General features: G+C 42.2%; 1 protein-coding gene across 1 annotated transcript; it reads left to right on the forward strand.

Moving 5' to 3' along the window:
• Window positions 1-635: 635 nt before the first annotated feature.
• On the forward strand, window positions 636-21,182 carry col1a2 (collagen, type I, alpha 2). The gene is made up of 50 exons (XM_046057974.1): window positions 636-820; window positions 2,606-2,610; window positions 3,927-3,962; window positions 4,397-4,480; window positions 5,163-5,219; window positions 5,390-5,434; window positions 5,575-5,628; window positions 5,781-5,834; window positions 5,963-6,016; window positions 6,119-6,172; window positions 6,823-6,876; window positions 7,298-7,342; window positions 7,563-7,661; window positions 8,250-8,303; window positions 8,708-8,806; window positions 9,192-9,236; window positions 9,389-9,487; window positions 9,657-9,710; window positions 9,822-9,929; window positions 10,031-10,084; window positions 10,176-10,274; window positions 10,541-10,594; window positions 10,772-10,870; window positions 10,977-11,030; window positions 11,145-11,198; window positions 11,353-11,406; window positions 11,823-11,876; window positions 11,973-12,017; window positions 12,241-12,339; window positions 12,620-12,727; window positions 12,841-12,894; window positions 13,007-13,060; window positions 13,740-13,793; window positions 13,903-13,956; window positions 14,073-14,180; window positions 14,744-14,797; window positions 15,321-15,374; window positions 15,519-15,680; window positions 15,834-15,941; window positions 17,218-17,325; window positions 17,510-17,563; window positions 17,652-17,759; window positions 17,869-17,922; window positions 18,081-18,188; window positions 18,384-18,437; window positions 18,771-18,878; window positions 18,998-19,241; window positions 19,360-19,544; window positions 19,658-19,900; window positions 20,116-21,182. Exons 1-50 carry the CDS (start codon window positions 751-753, stop codon window positions 20,260-20,262), a joined length of 4,059 nt encoding a protein of 1,352 aa, XP_045913930.1. The 5' UTR covers window positions 636-750; the 3' UTR covers window positions 20,263-21,182.
• The last annotated feature ends 2,266 nt before the right edge of the window (window positions 21,183-23,448 follow it).

Genomic DNA, 23,448 nt, shown 5'->3' on the forward strand with positions numbered 1-23,448 from the left:
AAAGCCCAGGTGTCACTATAATGACCTTCAAAGCAATAGCAAAATAGGCTGAGATGTGAGGGTTTTTTAAAAATCGTGCGTAAAACGGCACACTAAACATCTAGTCAAATGAAACTCCAATAGTTCAACATCGATTTAATAGATAATCCTAAAATATCTCTTAAACTTATTTTCCCCCATGAAATCCAACGAAGTGAAGACCCAGGCCCTCTCGGTGCCAGTTGATGCCCACCAAAACGGGCACATTTTACGCACAAACCTAAACTAAAATGCGGCTGCCCTGCGCGCATATCTCAGTACAGACACTCCGGATTCAGTGCAACCCGTCAAAGAGGGGGGAAACGTAGGCCTTCTACTCCCTTTTAAACGTCGACGCTGTCCACGTCCTCAAAAAGAATGGATCTAATTAAAACGTTGCACTCGTCATCATCGCCAAAGCTTTGCCAAACGGTTTCTGGTGGAGAGGAGGCTGGGAGATGCAGCACCACATGACTGAGTCTGAGCTGGAGAGGGATGGGAGTCAGATTGGGTTTCTCCTCTCCCATTGGCCGGTGGGCTGACTTTTGACACGCAGACCAGGGACCCTCCTGCCGTATAAATAGGCCTGTTAGAACTTTATTATTCTAGCATCACGGCAGCAGGTTTGTGCAAAGTTTGGAGTTACTCGTGTCACCACAACTGTATGCCTGCCTGAAGGTTGTTCAATAACAAGGGCTCAGCAGCACAAGGAGTCTGCATGTCTATTTAGACATGCTCAGCTTTGTGGATACCCGGATTCTGTTGCTGCTTGCAGTAACTTCATACCTAGCATCATGTCAATGTAAGTTTGAATATCTGCTCTTTTTCTGTGATGGATATTTTTTCTCGGTCCCACTGCTTGAGGATCTTGCGCTTGGTTTTTGTTGGGACTTACATCAAGGTCAACCTGAAGACAGATCAAAGCACTGCTGAATAAAATTGGATTGGATTGAGCCTATGCAGAGGATTCTTCACTTTTGTTTCCAAGGATACAATTATTATGATTTGATTAGTTTCCGAGAGGGAGAAGTTGCTCTCCTGGAAAAAAAAGTTTTCTCGCTTTGAAAGAGACCTCTAAAGTAGTCGGCCTAGTGTCTTTTCAAAACTTTTAATGCATGTGGAGTTAAACGGAAAATAGGCTTAATGTGAATTTTCTCTTAGACATAGGATGAAAAACTGTGTGGGGCGTTGTACATATTGTTCCATCGAGATGTCCAGGGAATGAAGCTTCATAATAGGAAACTGCAATGTCTCCCCCTTGTGGCCATGGGTGCAAACATCTACATGGCACCAATAAGATTTTCTCCCCTTTAAAAAGAGACATCTCTGCTTATCAAAGCTTAAGTAGATGTAAGACTAAATGCTATGCTAATTTTATATTTTGTTAAACCAAATAACCGTGTCTACAACGTTCTCCACAGGCACAGTTTACTGCGTGAATGATCATAATTTAGGTCACAAGAGAATTTAAAAGATTAGGTTACAATACATGCATTGAAGTTGAAGCTTCTTGGCAACTTTTTCTTTAATATAATATGGGTAGATAAATAGTCTTACATGACTTTGAATGTCCAAGTGCGCCACCTTGTGGTCTAGATTGGACATGAGGTGTTAGAGGTCATTGGGAGGTCCCAGCTGAGCCAAACCCAGCCATGACCAGCTGGTCTAGATTCAGAAAGGGCAGCTGATGTCCACCTGCAACAAAGATGAGAGATGCCAACATCGGCCACGAATGAAGCATACAGTCACCAGATAATCTAAATCCAAACTATTTTACCATTTTTGATAGTAGAATTTAATCTAATTGGGCGAAAATGCACCTTTTAATAATATTGCTGCAGAAATCATAACAGCATCAATAAGAGATGTCATATATTTCCCTACACAAATGCTGTAGTTTTTATTTTCTTTGCAGCAGCGGGCCAACTATTCCTGTCCCAAGGGCATAAACTACCTGTTCAGGCCTGTTAGCAGCCGCATCCTTAATAATATCTGGAATGCTACTGAGCACTCAAATTCACATTCGTTACAGAGTTAGACAATTAGAAGAAGTTCACCATGCGGACATGGCCCTCAGCTACACTTTTAGACATGGGCCGAGACTATAGCAAGCAGACTGTTAGCATATAAACACTGTGGGAAGGCTAATTGTTTTAGGCATGAATGGAGCATTTATTCCACATTTGATACAGGTGATAAGTGTAGTTGTATTCTGACATTCCCAAACTCTGCATTGTTTATGCCCTCTATGAAGGTTACACACATCAGAACACAGAAAAAGACTCAACATGGGATTACTAGACTTTAACGTGGTTATTATGCATTCAGTCTTGTTTCTGCATAGTGTGGTTACCCCTTGTCCAGTGTGTACACTTTTATAGACTTGCTCTCGTGCAAAGGGAAATACAACCCTTAAGAGGTTGATGCAATTAAAAAGATTTGTAGCCAGATGGAAATAACATTGTTTGTTTTTTCAGGTGACTGTTTTGCTCTAGAAATGCTTGTCATGTTCTAACGGAGTCTTTCCTCTTCTGTCCCCACCCTCCTCTTCTCCCTCTTCTTCCTCCTCATCTCTCCAACACCACAGCCTCGGTTAGTACATGTGCATGAGATCATTACATTTCTTAAAGATAGCTTTACCTTGTCACTGTGCCTTCTTTTCCTCCAAACACTGTGAAATATTCCATGAAAAAGGAGCCCTCTCGGCTGGTCTTGACCATTTGGGCAATCTCAACGAGGGCAGAGCATTTCAAATTATTTCTTGCAGTCCTCTCTCCCTTCCTGTCCATGAATAGGTGAGGGTCCTATTGGTTAAAGTTTGTGTCAATGAAAGCTAAAACCGCAGCTCTGAGGCACCCATGGGGCCTGGTACAAAGGATCCTTTCTGAGGGGAAGCAGAAAGGGGCAGAGGGAGTTTTGCCCCTAACAGCTGGCTTTGGGTCAGTTTGGAATCTTCCTCTGCGCCTTGATTTGGATTTACAATTTACATAAGCTGATCTCAGACCAGTTAAGTATAGCTCAAATAAAAAAAAGACAGAAATTAATTGAATTGCTATCAACTAGTGGAAGCCCCTCTAACGGAAAGAGAGTAACCAAACAGAACCTGTTGAGTGTTTGCCTAAATGATCCTGCTCATAATTGAGATTGCCTAAAATGAAATACCTATCAGCATGGTGTTTGCAGCATTTTAATGTTTTAAAGGTGCAGTACACACTGTGTGGTTCTGGTAACATTTCAGAACTTCATTTGTTCCGGGAACTAACATGCTGTTAGTGCTAAGAGGTTGTTGGGTCTGGTTTGGGTTCATTGTGTGGCTTCTTTTAGCATCTCTGTGCTTCTGTTGATCATACAGATCACATGCACGTTGCTCTGCGTGTGTTTTCATTTTAATTCCTGTATCTGCATGAGCATGTTTTATCCACCCTTGTGACAGTATCACATCATATTTTGCATGCTTAGCTGCCACTCATCATCTCGCTTATGCCAAAGATTAAGGAAGCCGAATGTTTCGGTATAGCCTACACGTTAAATGACCGGAGAGACCCTGAAAAGACTGAATAAATAAATCTTAAATTTATTTATTTTCTCTTTTATTTAGGGAAGACTCAAGGTGAGCACATACTGTTGTTCTTATGTGTCATTTAGCAACTACAGTGTGGCATAACAGACATAATGTATAGTTTAGATTGGAAAGGAAAGAGGGCATCTTCATGGTGTGTGGTCTAATCACTGAAATGTCTTTTAACTTGCTTGTCCTCTCACTGTAAGGTTGCTTTTAGTTAGATTTAGAATGGTTTAGATTAGACGCAGTGGCATGCTTTGCTGGAGGAATTGTTAGGAGCTGACATGTTGCTAAAGCAGACATCTGCTCTTTGTTTTGGTTTGACTGAGTGATTTTTCCGCTGCAGGGTCCCAGAGGAGACAAAGGACCTCGAGGTGACAGGGTAAGCTGACTTGAAACTCTGCTTCCTCTGATTCGAACTGTTACTGAATATATAATTTAAGTATTTAATGTGGCATATATTTGATGCATCTTTGGCACAGTGTTTGTTGACGTCATTTGACCTTCTAATCCCAGTAGGCCACACCCCTTTGTTTACATCAGTAATAGGCCTAGTTCTTATGTGAATGCATATGGTATTAAAATATGACGCCATAAAATATTGACGTCATTTATTTTATTGCCAATTGATTTTTTAACTGGTATTTTTTTCTGCTTATCATGTCTTTTAATAACACAATTTCATCTATGTATCTATGTACTAATGTTTCTGTTTATTTATGCAATAGAATAATGTTGGAATCATAAGACAGCATCCTATCAGCAGCTGTTCAGTCAGTAACAGTGTTTACTCACTATAAAATCTGTGTTTTACAGGGTCCTCAAGGCCCAAATGGAAAAGATGGCAAACCCGGACTCCCTGGCCCCCCTGGCCCCCCTGGTCCCCCTGGACTTGGAGGAGTAAGTCCATTATCTATACTTGCAAAATAAGTTGCTTGTCTTTGCAGTGTTTATCTCCAAAAGTGGTCCAAAAAATGTTCCTAGCTGTGATTTGACTTCCAATATTTCTCCTGTTCAAACTGTGCAGAAAAATCATAAAAATATGTCAGTTTGAATGAATTTGACCCACATTCATCTCATTCAGGGTTACAGGCTGTGATTCTGTGCGGCACTAGGCTGCAGCGCTCATAATCGCCTTTGCTGCTGTGTCACACTTGTTGTTTTTTGTTTTTTGTGAGCTCATCAAACCAAATTCTTATCAACTATGTTATGTCACAATACAGTATTGAATCTTATTAATGATGCCCCATGACCTTTGACCTTTTGTCCTTTACCCATTTGACGCCATGGCCAACAGATAGAACGGTACACACCTAGATAACTATTTGAATCTACTATTAAAATTGTTTTCAAACCCTAAAAAATATAGGGCGCCAAGTTGAATTTTGAATGAACAGTAAATCAGTTTACAAGTGCAAACAAGCATCAATTTTTTGGTTTATGGTAAGTCGTAGAAGTATTTCTTTCATGGCTGATTATCAGTTTGGACTACTGGAAACAGTAAAAGCTTTGCTTGTCCTGATATATTGTTAAACATTTGTCATTATGACTAATTAATCTGTGTTTTCATTCTGTTTAACAGAACTTTGCTGCTCAGTATGATGGTGCAAAAGCTCCTGATCCCGGCCCTGGACCCCCAGTAAGGGCCCCTCTCTTTCACATGTATACACACTAAGGCCATTACAGATGTTTACCCACAGCACTATTCTTCTACCTTTATTTCAATAGATAGAGACTGGATCTAAGCTGTCAATTATTTTAGGTAGGATACTCAATGATATGAATAATTAACTATTTTCTTCTTTTCAGGGTTTACAGGGACCCAGAGGCCCTCCCGGACCTCCTGGACCCCCTGTAAGTTCACACACACCACTGGAAATTTAAACTATGGAGTGATCTGATCAAACTTGACCAACTACTCATACCTGTAACCTCAAAATGCAATTTGCTGTTGCTATGGTGTCTAATTAGCTCCGCCTGTTATCATTCAACAGGGACCTCAGGGACACACCGGACACGCTGGTGAGCCCGGAGAGCCCGGACAGACTGTAAGATTATCCTTTAAAATATTCACATTTCTTCAAATTACCACGTTATTAGAATTACTTTGGGATCACATCCTTGTCAGACACACCCATGTGATGCCATCATCTTAAAAGCCCTTGTCGTTGTTGAGATCTTAAATGTCCTTTTTTCTAAGGGCCCCGTTGGTGCTCGTGGCCCCCCTGGACCCCCTGGCAAAGCTGGAGAGGACGTACGTATGCATTTGTGTTTTCTTTTGTTCACAAGTGTTGTCATTTTATTTCCTTCTGACTGTTGTTGTTGTAGAGGTCCTTTGCAGCTAAAATGTCAAATGCTAACATCCGTTTTGTTGTCTCACAGGGTAACAATGGCAGACCTGGTAAGCCTGGAGACAGAGGTGTCCCTGGCCCACAGGTGAGAGATTTGCTCCAAAACAAGGACAATGAACCACAAACAGACATCTGAATTTTAAACGCAGTATGTCTTAGTAACATAAATCATTGTTTTGAATTGTAGGGCGCTCGTGGATTCCCCGGAACCCCTGGACTTCCAGGAATGAAGGGACACAGAGTGAGTGTTGATCTTTTCCTCTGCTTGACCTGAACGTTGCCTTGTGGTAATCACCTGAACTATCTTAAAGCAAGCGGCAGAGAAACTAGCTTCACCTGTGCTGAGCTAACATCCCTGTCTCCTGAGGCGCAAACTAGAAATCAGAAAGAGCCTAATGGTGGCAATTTAAGATTCTTAGTCCATGTTGTGTGATAATTTCACATGTAAAATGTCATCTGTGAAGCCACATCATAGCTATTAGGTATTAGAAATTGTCTTTTGTATAAACCAGAGCCAGACGGTAAACTTCCTGAAGATAGACAAGCTTCCTTAATATTTCACATGAGGCTTTGGATGTCTTGTATAAAATTCATAAACCTCACAGTGGTCAGCATGTGTCTTGTTTAAACACATTATACACACTTCTTTGATAATCGGATTTATCTAACGAGGATCCCCGTCTCCTACCTTTGTCCCCAATCTCTTCTTTTGTCTGCCTGATTCTGGAGTAGCACATTTTAGCACCAACAGTAGGGGTAGTAATAACAGTGCCAAAGTTCACATTCAATTAAATGTTATCATCTGTGTTACCCTTTACATATCCCACAGCCATGTGATACCTGTTAGCCTATACTAGCATCTTTCATTATCACTTTCTCTCTGTGTTTCAGGGTTACACTGGTCTGGATGGACGCAAGGGAGAGCCTGGTGCTGCTGGTGCCAAGGTAAGAAGGGCACTTTCCTCATGACTGCAGGAACAAATGTTCCACTTGAGTACATTCATTTCATGTCGGATCTGAGGGCTGTTTTAATGTTGCTTTTAGCCTCCTTATTTCTAATAATGTGTGTCCAGTAGATGTTAGTCACTTAGTTTGCTCTTGATTGAGGAACCTATCAATATATTGTAGTTTCTGCAAAGTGCCTATATTTCAGATAGGATAGTTTCTCTGGTGTAAGTGGAATTTGTAATAATGAAACAGACACACACACACACACACACAAACCAAAATCCAGTTTAGCAGTACTTTGTCAGGAATTTTATCCTCACTTGTTACAATCAAATTTCTGTTAAAATTTTACCTGTTAACCTGTTACCTTGAATCACTTCACTCCAGATATCTTATGAACCTCTTGTCTCTCCTATAGGGAGAACCTGGTGCCCATGGATCTTCTGGAAGTCCTGGACTGGCTGTAAGTTTTTGATTGAGTCAAGATTCACCATTTACACACAAAACCTTAGTAACCAGCCCATCGCACTTAGAAAAATAAATCCTATATTCGTGCTCACCTTTTGTCGAGCACAAATTCCATTCCAATCCATTAATTGACCATTAATCCACATGTGTTACTAATTTTCCTCATTTCAATTGTTAATAATTCATCAATTGTTTTTTGTGCATCCTCCCTTTAGGGAGCTCGTGGAATGCCTGGTGAGAGAGGTCGTGCTGGCCCTGCTGGCCCCGCTGGTGCTCGTGGTGCTGATGGCAATGTTGGACCCGCCGGCCCTGCTGTGAGTATTGGCCCTTTAAATCCTTTTCTGATGGTAAAAAGAATCCCTTTTGTGACCATTAAACTCAAGAGGCTGGTATCATTAAGATACCTATCCAGATATATATATACATGATGGCTATCTAAGGCTGGATCATATGGCTAAAAATGATATCACGATAAAAAGTTTCATTTCTTTCAAAATCAATAATTATCACGATAAGAATCAAATTGTTATTTCTTTCGAGCGTAAAGGCTGATTTTTTTCAGTCCTATTCCTCAACAAAAGAAACATCTTAATAAAAAAATGAAGTCCTAATTTTTGTATGAATCAAGTGAATAAAATCAAATATTTATTGAATATTTATTGAACATTTGTTATATTGTTATTGAAAAACATTATATCACATTAATTATTGTTATTGTTTTATTGTCCAGCCCTATTGGTGTCTGATATGTGTAAATATCGATGTGTAATATAACACCTTGTATCAGGCAAAGGAACAATTATGCCACTAAATGCTGATTATTGTTGATTAACTTTGACCTTAGTGTGAACTTTGACCTACAGTACACATCCTAATGTCATGTCTGCTGCTTTTCTGCCTAGGGTCCCCTTGGTGCCGCTGGTCCCCCAGGTTTCCCCGGTGGCCCCGGACCCAAGGTAAGTGGGACATCACTTCCAGTGGCATTCCCTGTCCTTTGGCAACATATTCACCATGTTTAGGATCACAAAAAGGTGTCATTTCCCATTAACATACGGTATAAGCGCCTGATCTCTGTGTCAGCATCCATCAACATTCACCATCCTAATAGCTTCTTGTATAATATCCCCAGGGGAATAGTTCATACAGGTAACAGCCTCCGTAATTTGAGACTACGTCCTACATTTTAAACATTTAAACAATTACCTGATAACTTAAATACATACCAACACATGAAATATCAGTATATTGTTTCTTGCCAATGCTGCTTTCCTCACAGTATTATCAGCCTGCAGGTATTAATGAATTTACTTTTGATTGCCTTTCATTATTTGATTGTGGATGCATTTTTTGTCGTTGACAGGGAGAGGTTGGACCCGCTGGAGCTACTGGCCCCTCTGGAGCTCAGGGATCTAGAGGAGAGCCTGGTCCTAATGGCGCTGTTGGCCCCGTTGGTCCCGCTGTAAGTATACAAAGATGTTTCCATTGAGACACCTTTGTGTCACTTGTGACCTGTTTTAGAGAAATCAAAGTTCTAGTCCTAGTCCTAGTAGAGTAGTCCTTGGTCTAGTCTTGATTGCTGTGTTGTTCCAGACTGGATCAATCCATCCCAAAACTCCATCAAATACAAATGCTGACATTTATACTGAATTATGATTAAATGAGTGTCTTTGCAGGCAGCGTCACAGCTAAACATGCACTTGTCCCTTGACTGATTGCTTGTAGTCGACTTGTTTATTCTTTCAAAAAAATGTCCAATATTATCAATTCTGTAGCAATGGATTTTTCAGTCTGAATTTTATATTTGTTGTGATAAGATTCCGTAATTTTTTGTTCTTCCCCTTTAGGGTAACCCTGGTGCTAATGGTCTGAATGGAGCCAAGGGAGCAGCTGTAAGTACTGTCGTTGTACCATCAGAGCATACTTATTATTATATTATATTATATTATATTCAACATGGTGACATGGTGAAGACATCAAATAAAGGCAATGTTTCAAGTGAGGCTTGAGTGACGCTCATCTGTCCATCATGGCTGTTATTTAGGGCACCCCTGGTGTTGCTGGAGCTCCTGGATTCCCCGGACCAAGAGGAGGACCTGGACCCCAGGGCCCTCAGGGTTCTACTGGACAGAGAGGTCTCTCTGTAAGTACACAACTAATGAACACACACGAACATCCACAAAAAACATACATACATACAAACAATCCACTTGGAAGCATGCAGATGTACACACAACGCATACACAACCTTCACATTAATTGTACACAGATGATTGTTCTTTTCATTAATTGAGTCTGGTTGTCTGTTTTAGGGAGATCCCGGTGCTCAGGGTATTAAGGGAGACTCTGGTCCCAAAGGAGAGCCTGTAAGTTCATATCCTGATCCTGTTCTTTAGATTCAACCAAACTGAATCTTGAGACCTTCATGTACACCACTTATGGCTATTGCCCTTCAACTTCTCTGTTGCCTTCCTCAGGGCAACTCCGGACCTCAAGGACCCCCTGGATCTCAGGGTGAGGAGGGCAAGAGAGGATCCACTGGTGAGCTTGGTGCTACTGGACCTGCTGGCAGCCGTGGAGCTAGAGTGAGTACCAGACCGGTGTTTCTGATAGGGTTGTACTGTACCCAAATAGATCCACATCCAGAGGTTTTATTATGTGAATAATGCCTGTGGGTCTCCTTTAGGGCGCTCCTGGCGGCCGTGGTATGCCTGGTGCGGAGGGAAGAACTGGCCCAATTGTAAGTATTCAATGAACAAACGTCATTCAACAACATGCAATTTAATAGCTCAAATCTACATTTAATTACACTGATCATCTCTTTCTTGTAGGGTATGCCTGGCGCCCGTGGTGCTACCGGCTCGGCCGGACCTCGTGGACCCCCTGGAGATGCTGGCCGCGCTGGTGAGCCTGGTGCAGCTGGTCTCAGGGTAAGTGGTTTGAACTGTGGCAGAGGGATCTGATCTCTGTGAGGTCTCTGAGTCTAGTACATCACAGAGACAACTGAGAGGGAATAGCTGATTTAGCTTGGTGCAGTAGTGCTGTAATGGTTTTGGTACAAGGCTGTTCAGTTATGTTAATTTTTGCCTTTTGTGGATTATTCAAGATTGTAGATGGCCGGAGGGGTCAACTGAAATAGTACAAATGAATGACAATACACATGTTAATGACTGACTTAATTTTTTTTTCCCTACAGGGTCTCCCAGGAAGCCCCGGAAGCTCTGGACCCCCAGGAAAGGAGGGACCTGCTGTGAGTAAATCTAAAAAAAATGACACTGAAGCAGAATTTATTGTTAATTACCTTCCCAAATTTTGCTTCACTACATATACAATTCCTCTGCCCTCAGTCTGTACTGTTTATGATTGTACTTGCTCATATAAATGCAATTAAATGTCTTCCTGCTGTACTTTCTGTTTCCTCCTCCAGGGTCCTGCTGGACAAGACGGCCGCTCTGGACCTCCCGGCCCAACTGGACCTAGAGGCCAGCCTGGAAACATTGGCTTCCCCGGACCCAAAGGACCTTCTGTAAGTGGAATAAAGCCAAGACTGGAAAATTAGTAATTGGAATGTTCCTTTTTTGTTTTCCAAGTTTATTATAACCTATGCTTAACCTGCCTTTGACCTCCTTCAGGGCGAGCCTGGTAAGCCTGGAGACAAGGGAGGCACTGGCCCTACTGGACTGAGAGTAAGTGTTTCTGCATATTCCACTGTAACTCAATGATAAAAAGTTTTGAACATTTCAACCAAATGATTTGTCACTTGTTATAACACACCATCATGTTCCTGCCTTTGTCTTTAGGGAGCCCCTGGACCTGATGGCAACAATGGAGCCACTGGCCCCGCTGGTATTGCTGTAAGTACCCTAATGTACAGCTTTCATATCACCCTCTGTTAAGGGTAGTTTCCCCTTTTCTCCAACAAATAAATACAACAGTTTTTTATATGGTTTTGTTACTATAACTAAAAATGCCGTTTTTAACATTTGTCTTCTCTCTTTCTCACTACAGGGAGGTGCTGGTGAGAAGGGAGAGCAGGGACCTGCTGGAGCTCCTGGCTTCCAGGTTTGGATCCATCATCTGACTCTTTACAAACCAGCAATTTAGAGCAAATTTTCCCAGGGAGTTCATCAGTACATCTTTTTACTGCCCTTCAGGCAAATGTTGTGATTTCTGGTTGCCATTCAATGTAAGAATACAAAACACCCAGTAGCAGAAACTTCCTGTACAGCCAAATGAAGTTTGTTGCATCTATCATATTGTGTATGCAGCAGTGAGTACAGTCAGAGGCAAATTCCTTATTCATTGTAAAAAATATTCAAACATCATGTTCAAAAGCACTAATCAGAGAAAATTCCATGTTAGTAGCCACACTACCTATTTGCCTGAGAGGTTTTATTACACCAGAAAACATATGATTTTTAGATAGCAGTGTCTGATGAGTCCATTGGTCCTGATTTTGCGGCTTGATATATTTTCAGGGTCTGCCTGGTCCCGCTGGAGCTGCTGGAGAGGCTGGCAAGCCCGGAGACAGAGTAAGTAACACACAAACACACACACATAAACTCCTCAAACCACAGACATTGTAGAATAAGCTGCACATGTCTAACTCTCCATTTGTTTCTCTACAGGGTATCCCAGGAGACCAGGGAGCTTCTGGACCTGCCGGTGGCAAAGTAAGTTCACCTGTCCATGCCTTTGTTTCCCAGAACACATGCAGTGTTATTAGTTCACACTACTATGGAGCCTTCCTCAGATTCCGGGTCTATTTGCAACAAATTATTTTCTAGTAGCCTCATTAATTTTCTACATTTTAATATGATCCTAAAACCATGACAATAGTTAGAATACCCGAGTAGCAAAAGACATTAGACTGACTCCCTCGGCATGTTCCTCCAGGGCGAGCGTGGTAACCCTGGTGCTGCTGGAGCTAGTGGACCTCAAGGATCAATGGGACCCCGTGGACCCTCTGGAGCCCCCGGAACCGATGGTGGCAAGGTAAGATGATGCCATGGCTGTGCCCAGTCAGGGACACTGTAACAAGCAAGGGTTATAGATGAAAATGCTGAGCACAGAAATGGTGGCAGAGTTTACTGACATCAGATCAATGCTGAATAAATGATATGCTTTAGTGCAGCGGGTAGAAGACATGGTTTATTTATTTGCTCTTTTAAGTATAAAAAATATCACTGCCAGGCTTATATGTGAGACAATGTATTTATAGAAGCATGTGTGTTTTATACAAAACATAACCATAATTTGTCATGTCTGTTTCCAGGGAGAGCCTGGCGCTGCTGGAGCTGCTGGTGGTCCTGGACATCAGGGACCAGGTGGCATGCCAGGTGAGCGTGGAGCAGCTGGTGCCCCTGGAGGCAAGGGAGAGAAGGTAAGTTCCACATATCAATGCTAATAAAGCAGGATTTTATTACCTTAAAATAAGCTCAATAATGAGAATGTATTTCTTCTCTATCCCTCACCATTTTCCTCTCACTCCTATAGGGAGAGGCTGGACACAGAGGACCCGACGGCAATGCTGGCAGAGATGGTTCCCGTGTAAGTTGAAGCTCTCTAATTCTTCTTGAGGCATTTCATATAAAAATCGTAGCCATTCACTCCATTAGCAACCAGAGCCTTGGTCTTAGTGTCTTCTCCTCTATCTTTCTAGGGTATGCCTGGACCCGCTGGACCCCCTGGACCCACCGGAGCCAATGGTGATAAGGTAAGTAGCTGATATGTGGTGTTATTTAACAAATAAAAACCATTAGAATGGAGGTTTTTAGGACATACACTGTAACACAGATTAATTAATGTTATGGAGCTTTGTTACAATTTAAAAAATGGCCGCCTCCGGCACTATTCAAGATGGCCGACAACTAGATGTGTTGTTGAGATCAAATCAATGTAAGAAATGATCTCTTGGCTGACCAACCCAACACCATATCCCTGAACATCCCACTTCTCTGTCAGAGAAAATTCTGATTATATTACTGTAAAATTATATCTGGATCGAGAACCTCAACACTGCCACCTGATGGCTATTTTATAAAATCACACCAATGGACAACGTTGATACATTTGCTGTTTATTGTATGTTGGCTTATGTAGGCAACTGACAGAGGAAGAAATACAATGAAAACAATGACACTACATTTGCATTACATGGCATAATAAAGAAAAGCCAAAAATATTTCATCTTGCAGCATTCACATCAGCTCATCAAGTTTTCAAACATGTTAGCTGCTGACAAAAATTTATTTGAATAAATCTACTACTGTTAGTATACTGTACAATATGTAGAGCATACTCTACAAACGTCAACATAGTACATTTAAAACAATGCTGATGCTGACAAAAGATTTCCCATGTGTTAATTAAGCACTCACTGTTCTCTCGTCCAGGGTGAGAGTGGTTCCTTCGGACCTGCTGGCCCTGCTGGACCTCGTGGACCCTCTGTAAGTTTTACCATGTTCACCCTGAATGACCTATTGATATTAAAATTAGATGAAGACCTTTATACAACAGTATAAACAGTCTTTCTGACCGACTGCTTCTTGTCCACAGGGAGAGCGTGGAGAAGTCGGACCTGCTGGAGCTCCCGGATTTGCCGGACCCCCTGTAAGCCAACAGCCAACCTTGCAAACACAAATCCTGTCCTGTCCAATCTCTCACAAATCAACATACACACAATTGCCCATATACTGACGCAGCCCCATTACTCTTCCTCCCTACAGGGCGCTGATGGTCAGCCCGGAGCTAGAGGAGAGCGTGGACCTGCTGGAGTAAAGGGAGAAGTTGGCCCCGCTGGCCCTGCTGGACCCGCTGGACAGTCTGGACCTGCTGTTAGTACCATTTACACTGGACACACTTTTGAATTGCCATTGGGGAAATCTAATGTAACTGGGATAGGCCTGATGTGATTTGGGAAGCAGCAGGAAGTTAACCAGATATCAAGCAGGATAAAAATGGATGAGAATATTTATATATACATATAGTGAGAGCATTTACCTTGGCATGACATCACATCAACACATGAGTAATTTCAGATACTGCTGTACTACCATAGTTTAGCTATAGCTTTGCATTCAGATTATTGTAACCCATTCTGGAATAAAATGTAGGATTGTAGTTTATAAACTCAGATGAGGTATGAGTAATGCACTTCTTTATCTACTGCTACTACTACTACTACTTATTATAATTCAATAACAATATTCAACTCATTGCTGAGCTTATTGCATATCTTTTGTTGACAGACAGATGACTGATCTTACGTGATGTAACGTGACCTTGAGCGCCACGAAAAGTGCCATTAAATTAATGTATTATTATAATGGATTATGGATACTGGATTATTTTTCTGCTAATATGGTATGGTGTCTGATTTCTTCGTTTGTTTATTTAGGGTCCTGCTGGTGCTCCTGGACCTGCTGGCAGTCGTGGAGACAACGGCCCTGCTGTGAGTATTGAAGCATAAAAAATGATTCCTCCTGCTTACAATTATTGAAGCCTTGAGCATGTAAGAGCCATAAAAACATGACAGCATACTTAAACACAGATTTAATCACTGTTGCATGAACATGTACCAACCACACACACACTCACTTCAGCCCTTTCAAACAAGTAAAAGCTACCAGAGCATGTGGAAATTAAAATCAAACATCTAATGAGCCAATTTATTTGGCTAGTATTTTTACCAAATTAGATATTCAAAGAACAACTATAGACTTTTTCCTATCCTATTTCTTAAGTAACTGTCAGATTTCCACAACAAGCACCATGAAGAGGTTTTTTCCTGCAGCTGTATCCACAGATTGCAGGCAGTAGCTGTTCTCTTTACTAGACCTTAAACCTCAACTCACTGCTACAAAGCCATCCCTTTTGAAATGTCAAAAGTTCAAGATAGTGTAGTTGAACATTTTGTGTTCTATCTGTTCTTTGATGTATTTATAACTTTTGATCGTGTGTGTTTCCGATGTCAGGGTCTGACTGGTTTCCCCGGTGCTGCTGGCAGAGTTGGTGCTGCTGGTCCCGCTGTGAGTATTGATTTATAATTACAATAATTAGTAAGCATGCACACACTCATATTCATACCCTCACACCCCACTCCCCCAAACACACACACACACACACACACACACACACATTTGACACCCACTCTCGTCCTTTTCCCCTCTCAGGGTATTGTTGGACCCCCTGGCCTTGCTGGTCCCCCTGGTAAAGATGGTCCTCGTGGTCTCCGTGGTGATCCTGGTCCCAGTGGTCCTTCTGGAGAGCAGGGTATGGTTGGACCTCCTGGTCCAGCTGGAGAGAAGGGATCCCCAGGAGAGTCTGGTCCCCCTGTAAGTTATAGCTCTTTTAAAATTATGAGACTATGAAATACTGAGATTTAAAAAAACAAACAACGAAAATTAAAAAATAAATATAACATCTCAGTTTTGTGATCCATAGATCCCTATCCTCAGTGCATTGATATGTGGCTTGTTCATGTTTAGGGTCCTCCCGGTGCTCCTGGAACCAGTGGTCCTCTTGGACTTCAGGGATTCGTTGGTCTGCCTGGTGCTAGAGGAGATCGTGGTTCTCCTGGTGGGGCTGGTGGTGTGGTAAGTACAAATGAATACTGATAGTACCCCGAAAAGATTCACCTGTACTATGACCACCTCAGAACCATTTTTATTTTATCATTCTGGGTGGGTACTGTCCTTTAGTGTCCTTTGGGCTCTGCGTAGGCACCTCACCTCACCAATATCACTGATGCTCGGGAGATGGGTACCAATGATCTTCTGAGCAGTTTTAATCACCCGCTGCAGAGCCCTCCAATCCTGGGCCATGCACATCCCATGCCAGTTAGTGATGTCTCCAGTCAGGGTGCTTTCTATCGCTCCTCTGTAAAAGCTGACAAGAACATGGCACGGGAATTTGGCCTTCTTAAGCTTCCTCAAGAAATACAGTCGTTTCTGAGCTTTCTTCACCAGCATGGAGATGTGAGATGACCATGACAGGTTCTCTGTGATGCTGATTCCCAGGAACTTGATACTGTTCACCTGCTCCACCTCAGCTCCACTGATGTAGACAGGAGTGTGTGTTTTTATCTCCTGTTTCCTGAAATCAACGATCAGCTCCTTAGTTTTGCTGTGAAGTTTTGTCACTGTTAAAAATACGGCCGATGATGGTGGTGTCGTCAGCATACTTCTCAACAGAGTTCTCTCCTTGTCGGGAGAAGCAGTCTTGGGTGTGCAAGCGTGAACAGGAGGGGGCTGAGCACACAGCGCTGGGGGGCTTTGATGTTGATCACTAGAGTGTAGATGTGCCTGCCAATCAGAACTGACTGGGGTCTGTTTGTGAGGAAGTCCAATATCCAGTTGCAGAGTGTGGCACTCAAGCCCAGAGTGCTGATCAGTTTCATGGGGGAGATTGTGTTGAATACTGATCTGAAATCCACAAACAGCATTCTGATATAGGTGTTGTTTTTCTCAAGGGGTGTGAGGGCTGAGTAGAGGGCAGTGGATATGGCATCCACTGTGGATCTGTTGGTTCTGAAAGCAAACTGGTGAGGGTCCAGGCTAGCTGGGATGTTGTTTTTTATGTGCTGAAGAACCTCAAAGCACTTCATCAGAATGGGGGTGAGAGCCACGGGGCGGTAGTCGTTCAGACTAGACACTGCAGACTTTTTAGGTACAGGAATGATGGTGGCTGTCTTGAAGCAGGTGAGAATCCTCTGCTGAGACAGTGATATGTTGTAAATGTGTGGATAGTTAGCGTTTTTAGTCACCATGCCCATTTTGCAGGCTGGTTTGAGTGAACACATGCACCTTTGCTAGCATTCTACAGTCTTTGCCTGTATTTGACCCAGTGATATTTTTCTGCATCCTATCACAGGGAGAGCCTGGTAGAGTTGGACCTCCTGGTCCACCTGGAGCCCGTGGTCCCCCTGGAAACATTGGCCTGCCTGGTATGACCGGACCCCAGGGAGAGGCTGGACGTGAGGTAAGGGCTGAGCAAGTAGTTTAATGAGTATTTTTAAATGTGACTTGCTGTAAATGTATGCATAATGTTTTGGTAGATATACAAAAACAGCTAATTTGAAGACTAGTCCATGGACACATAACAACCTGACACAATAGCCTGATATAAAGATACAACAAAAATCTTAAATATTTGCCATCTACAGGGTAACCCTGGTAACGATGGACCCCCTGGTCGTCCTGGTGCTGCTGGATTCAAGGTAATGCCCTTGCATACACCTTCAAGCATGTTTGTATTCACACATTATGTTCTCTGACCTGCATCGGCCCTTTTTTCACCATGTTTAGGGAGACCGTGGTGAGCCCGGACCTGCTGGTTCAATGGGACTTGCTGGTGCCCCCGGACCTGCTGGACCCACTGGAGCTGCTGGCAGACCTGGAAACCGTGGAGAGCCTGTTAGTATAAACAGCAATCCAGCCAGACAGATTATTTTCATTGCCATTTACAACTTCTACAAACAGGTGGTTGCTTCACAAATCATTTTATTCTTTCTTTCCTTTATAGGGCTCCTCTGGTCCCGCAGGACCTGCTGGCCCCGCTGGAGCTAGAGGTGCCGCTGTAAGTCCACAAAATTCAATAGTCATAGAAATAGTAGAATATGCACAAATGTTCCACATCCATTGCACATTGCAACGTTTTCATGTCTGCATGAAAATTGGATCCTATTCTAGTGACATGATGTTTCTTGCTGTGTGCTGCGTGTGTGTGTGTCATAGGGACCTGCTGGACCCCGTGGTGAGAAGGGAGTTGCTGGAGAAAAGGGAGAGAGAGGCATGAAGGGTCTGCGTGGACATGCTGGTCTCCAGGGAATGCCTGGACCTTCTGTGAGTGACAGCACACCATCATAATGCACACAAACAAATATGTAAACGTACAGTACAGCTACGCCTGCTGATGTTCATAGAATACACATGGACTCCAAATGCATCGCCGGGTCGATGTTAACACTGCATATAGAGAAAGTCTTTTTAACACTGTCACGACAATGTCGTTCAATGATGCACTTTATCGCCACACAGGGACCTTCTGGTGACAGTGGACCTGCTGGACCTGCTGGACCCGCTGGACCCAGAGTGAGTGGAATTCTAATAACCCACAATACACCAGTGGTAGTCTTGTTTCACTGGTATTTAGAGAGGAGCCATGTCATGAATCCAACACTTGCACGTTTTGCTTTTAGGTCAGTAGGGTAGATACCACAGCAGACAAGGTTCATAATAATATGATAAACCACATTCAGAACAGTGTACCTGATAAGACTTCTAAAGGTCACATTGATAAATGTATTTTGTTCTTCTCATGATCAGTAAAGCACCAAACACAGTAGACACTGTAATTTACAGTTGTATGTGATTTTCAAAAAAATGCAAATATTCAACTGTGTCATGTGGTAATTTCCTCTTCAGGGACCTGCTGGACCCCATGGACCCCCTGGTAAGGACGGCAGAGCTGGTTCCCATGGTACTATTGGTTCTCCTGGTGCTCGTGGACCTCCTGGATACGTTGGACCTGCTGTAAGCACATACAGAATTTAGTCATTTTGTTAAACAGACCGTTTAGCTCCATTGTACATGCAAAGGGATCCAACTGCAACTTTGATTTACATATCAATCCACTCTCTTATCCCCATCAGGGTCCTCCTGGATCTCCCGGTCTGCCCGGACCTCCCGGCCCCGCTGGTGGTGGATATGATGTTTCTGGATATGATGAGTACAGAGCTGATCAGCCCGCTCTGAGAGCCAAGGACTACGAGGTCGATGCCACCATCAAGTCGCTCAACACTCAGATTGAGAACCTGCTCACCCCTGAGGGATCCAGGAAGAACCCAGCCCGCACCTGCCGTGACATCAAGCTCAGCCACCCCGAGTGGAGCAGCGGTAAGTTCAACTTAATCTGATATACCCCTTTAGTAAGGTTTAGATGTATTTTGGAGCTCATGTCTTACGAGTAAAAAAACTATCTTTCCATCAATATGACACTTTTCCTGTCCTGTAGGATTCTACTGGATTGACCCCAACCAGGGTTGCTCTAATGATGCCATCAAGGTCTTCTGCGACTTCACCACCCGTGAGACCTGCATCTATGCCCACCCTGAGAGCATCGCCCAGAAGAACTGGTACAGAAGCACCGAGAGCAAAAAGCACGTCTGGTTCGGAGAGACCATCAACGGTGGTACTGAGGTGAGCGTCCACTCAGAGGAGACATACACCACACAAGCACACAAGACCAGGAAATAACAAATGTAATATTTTCTGTATTCGAAATATCGACTGTCCTTCTGTCCTCCGTGCAGTTTACCTACAACGATGAGACCCTCAGCCCCCAGAGCATGGCCACCCAGCTCGCCTTCATGCGCCTGTTGTCCAACCAGGCTACCCAGAACATCACCTACCACTGCAAGAACAGCGTTGCCTACATGGATGGCGAGAGCGGCAACCTGAAGAAGGCTGTGGTGCTCCAGGGCTCCAACGATGTGGAGCTGAGGGCAGAGGGCAACAGCCGCTTCACCTTCTCCGTGCTGGAGGATGGCTGCACTGTGAGTCACTCTTTGCTTTGGTCTTTACAGTTACCTTCTTGGCTTCAGTTTCATTCTTCCTCTTGAGAAAGAAATTATTCTGTTTATAAACTGCTAAATTTGGTGCAATTTTGGTGTCTTAAGACAACACTAATTTGCCTTGCAGCTGTATGATTTGTATTATTTTGCCACTATTCTAAAATGAGGTCTCTCCTTTTCTTTCCTTACACCTACAGAGACACACTGGTGAATGGAGCAAGACAGTGATTGAGTACAGAACAAATAAACCATCTCGCCTCCCCATCCTCGACATTGCACCTTTGGACATTGGTGGAGCTGAACAGGAGTTTGGTTTGGACATTGGCCCAGTCTGTTTCAAATAAATAGACTCATGATAAATTAACACCAAAAAAGAGAGAAAGAACGAAAAAAACAAAATCTCTGCCCTTCTTTCTGTGTTGTTTTTTTATACTGAATGCTGATTTCTCTCTGCGCATCCACTTGCTTAAGATGGGCAACTATCTGAGAGGACTGAACGGACTGAGCGGAGCGTTTGTGCAATGCAAATTAATACAGCCAACCCAAAGGGACGCGGGAAAACACCTTGTTGTGGGACATCATGTCATCCTTTTGTAAAAAATAAAAGAAGTGTAATAAAAACGCTGAAAGTATGCATCACTTTGTGGTCTTTGTATATCTTCCAAGGAGGAGGTTTAAAACCACAATTTCCATGAAAAAAAGGTTTAAACTACCTCATGCCTGTACCTAAAGAAAATACTATTGACAAAACCTGGGTCCACAACAGAGATGTTAAGACTTCTAATGCTTCAAGCTTTGTCCCGTATCGGAAGGTGCTCAGTTACTTGAAGCAGAGATCTATGGTGCTAAGATGCAGCTGTGGAGCAAACCACTTTGTTACTGTATTACTTTGTATTGACCTGTGAGGAGTCTTGCATTCATCCCCTGATACTCCCCCACTTTAAGCAGGTGGAATGTTCCTAAACCTGATGTCTGGTTCTTGTTTTTGTTTGATTTGGTTTTGTTCTCTTTTTTTGTTTTGTCTAGAAGGTTTTTTTTGTTTTGGTTTTTTGCTCAGGCTTTTTCTACTCTTCAAACCCCACACAGAGTGTTCATACTGACAGCACATATTTCACCCAATTCTGAATGGTTTTTAGGCGGCCTCTCTCTCTCTCTCTCAAAAAATGACACCACAAAGTCTATTGTACCTATTTTGTATATGTGAGATGTTTAAATAAATTGTGAAAAGTTCTGAAATAAAGCATGTCCAATGTTCCAAAACACACTACTCAGTGACTTAAGTGCTTTCATGTTTTAATGACACCAGTGAAGGTGTGTCACTGTATTTTGGTTCTAGTTTGGATGATCATTTACATATCATCATTGACTTAAACATCTTCCTATTGTGGAAGCACAGCCACATCCTCATTTACCTTGCCCATTTTTTCTTTTCAATGGTACATCCAATTTTAATGTACAGTAAATTTCTGTTGACACTGTCCATGCCAATGTGTGATTACTAACGTGCATTGTTTCTTGTAAATATGCATCTTCTGATGTTGCTTTTCCTTGCATAATACAGCTTTTGCATCCAAATAAATTTCTGTGATTTGGATCGAGGCTTGAATTGCAGTGATGCATGTACACTGGTTTTAGCTAAGATTCGAAATAGGAACATGCAGAAATTACTTGATTTGTCACTTTGTCAGAAGCTGAGAATCAGTGTGTTGGGGGAACTGGGATATGTAAGCTTTCTGAAATTTTTCATTTAATTATACATCCACATGTAGAAGCCGTTTTAATCACCTGCAGCACTTTCTACAACCACTAGAGGGCAGTATCGCATGTTTTAATAAGCAACCCTGCTCCATGTAGAACACATTTAGCTTCAGGGGTAGTTAAATAGACATATTATTTTTGAACCCTGAGCAAGATGCATGTCCAGGATCTATGGGTCTACAGTATAAATTAAGCATAAACTATTGATGTTAAAATTGCAAAATGGATCTTTAATGTTACAAACATTAGGCAACACACTTTTTTTTTTTAACTTTACATTAAAATGGCACAGCTAAAGTGACATTTTTGTTGATGCTGATGTATGAAATCCTTTTCAATGGCGGCAGTGGGAGTTAACAAAGTACATTATCTCAAATTCTCTACCATACTCAATTTTTAGATACATTTCATACCTTCACCACCTTTCAGCGGGCAATATTTTCACTAAAGTTACTAGTTACTGTGTAGATCCAGCTTTTACAGTCAAAACATATGTCTGTCCAAAAATATGTTGCATTACTGTAAAATACTCAACAGGATGGCTGGATTAACATGTTAGGTGGCTTCTGCCTCCTCCTTCATTCTATGCCCAAGACCTACCCCTTTGTTGGAGTACTAGCTGGCCCCATGTTTTCTGTACTGCATCATGTGTGAAAATTATGAACTAAAATTTAGTCTCAACATTAGACTTCAACACAGGGCTCTTCCACAAGACAGGGCTACAAAAATTGGGTAACAATGCAGGTCCCACTTTTGTTGATATTGTACTTTAGTGGTGCAAAGTGGCTCCCACAATATATTTAATTGTAACAGTAATTTATGATGTGGTATGGCTACTTTTACTCTGAGTACTCTGAGTACTACTAATTTTTAACTCCACTTCTGACTCAGTCCAAACTTGCTGATTTGTTCCAGCTCTTGATCATTGAGGGCAGGTACTCAGACTTGCTTAGGCATCTCCAGCCTTTTAGAGAAGCATGCTGTATGTTTGCACACTAGAGTGGTAAATATAACTTCCATTCATCTCTAAAATAACAAAGAACCTCTGCAACGGTGTACAGCTAAAATAGTTATGGGAAAAAGAGATCTTTGTCTCTTGGCACAGTATTTAATAAGGACTGACTATCCAGCACATGAGCCCTGAAAAGTTTAGCAATCATTAACTGAAATTACAAAGTACGTACTGGACCTGCTCTATATGAATAGTGCAATGAGAGGACTTTTCTTATGAAATGGCACTATATAAATAAATCTGAATTGAATTGAAATAACAGGGGGAAAAAGCCTGGAAAAACAGTGTACATTCTGCTGGGACCCCAGAAATTTAGCCTACATTTCAACCAACTTGAAGCAGGGGTTTGGCTGTTATAGAGTGGGTGTATCATAAGTCTACTGGGACACACACACACACACACACACAAACATTTATCCGCAAGATTGTTACAAAGTGCAAGCACCTCAGTGGATTTATTTTGACCAGTAGGAACACTGTTTATTGACACAACTAAAATACATATGTACTCTCTCCCTCAATTCCGACATACTTAGTTACTCATTAGAAAAAGACTGAAAACTACTGCAATTAACAAAATTCAAGCCAGCAAGATTTAACTTTTTTAATTCAAGGGAGTTCTGTGTAAATTAAATCATTAGTCAAGGGAAAATGTGTAGGAAACCTCTTTTAAATTCGGTCACTAATTAAATATTGGTTATTTAAGTTTGAATGACAAGTCATACTCAATCACCTTATTACACACACTATTAAAACTACA

This window comes from Micropterus dolomieu, linkage group LG09 (genome assembly GCF_021292245.1).
Source record: "Micropterus dolomieu isolate WLL.071019.BEF.003 ecotype Adirondacks linkage group LG09, ASM2129224v1, whole genome shotgun sequence".
In the NCBI taxonomy this organism is placed as follows: domain Eukaryota; kingdom Metazoa; phylum Chordata; class Actinopteri; order Centrarchiformes; family Centrarchidae; genus Micropterus; species Micropterus dolomieu.

Bases quoted from the DNA above. Each gene is read 5' to 3' on its own strand.
- col1a2 (XM_046057974.1), top strand. From the start codon at position 751: ATGCTCAGCTTTGTGGATACCCGGATTCTGTTGCTGCTTGCAGTAACT. The intron at 9,488-9,656 runs GTAAGTACACAA...TGTCTGTTTTAG, and splicing joins CTGGACAGAGAGGTCTCTCT to GGAGATCCCGGTGCTCAGGG. The intron at 12,728-12,840 runs GTAAGTTCCACA...TCACTCCTATAG, and splicing joins CTGGAGGCAAGGGAGAGAAG to GGAGAGGCTGGACACAGAGG.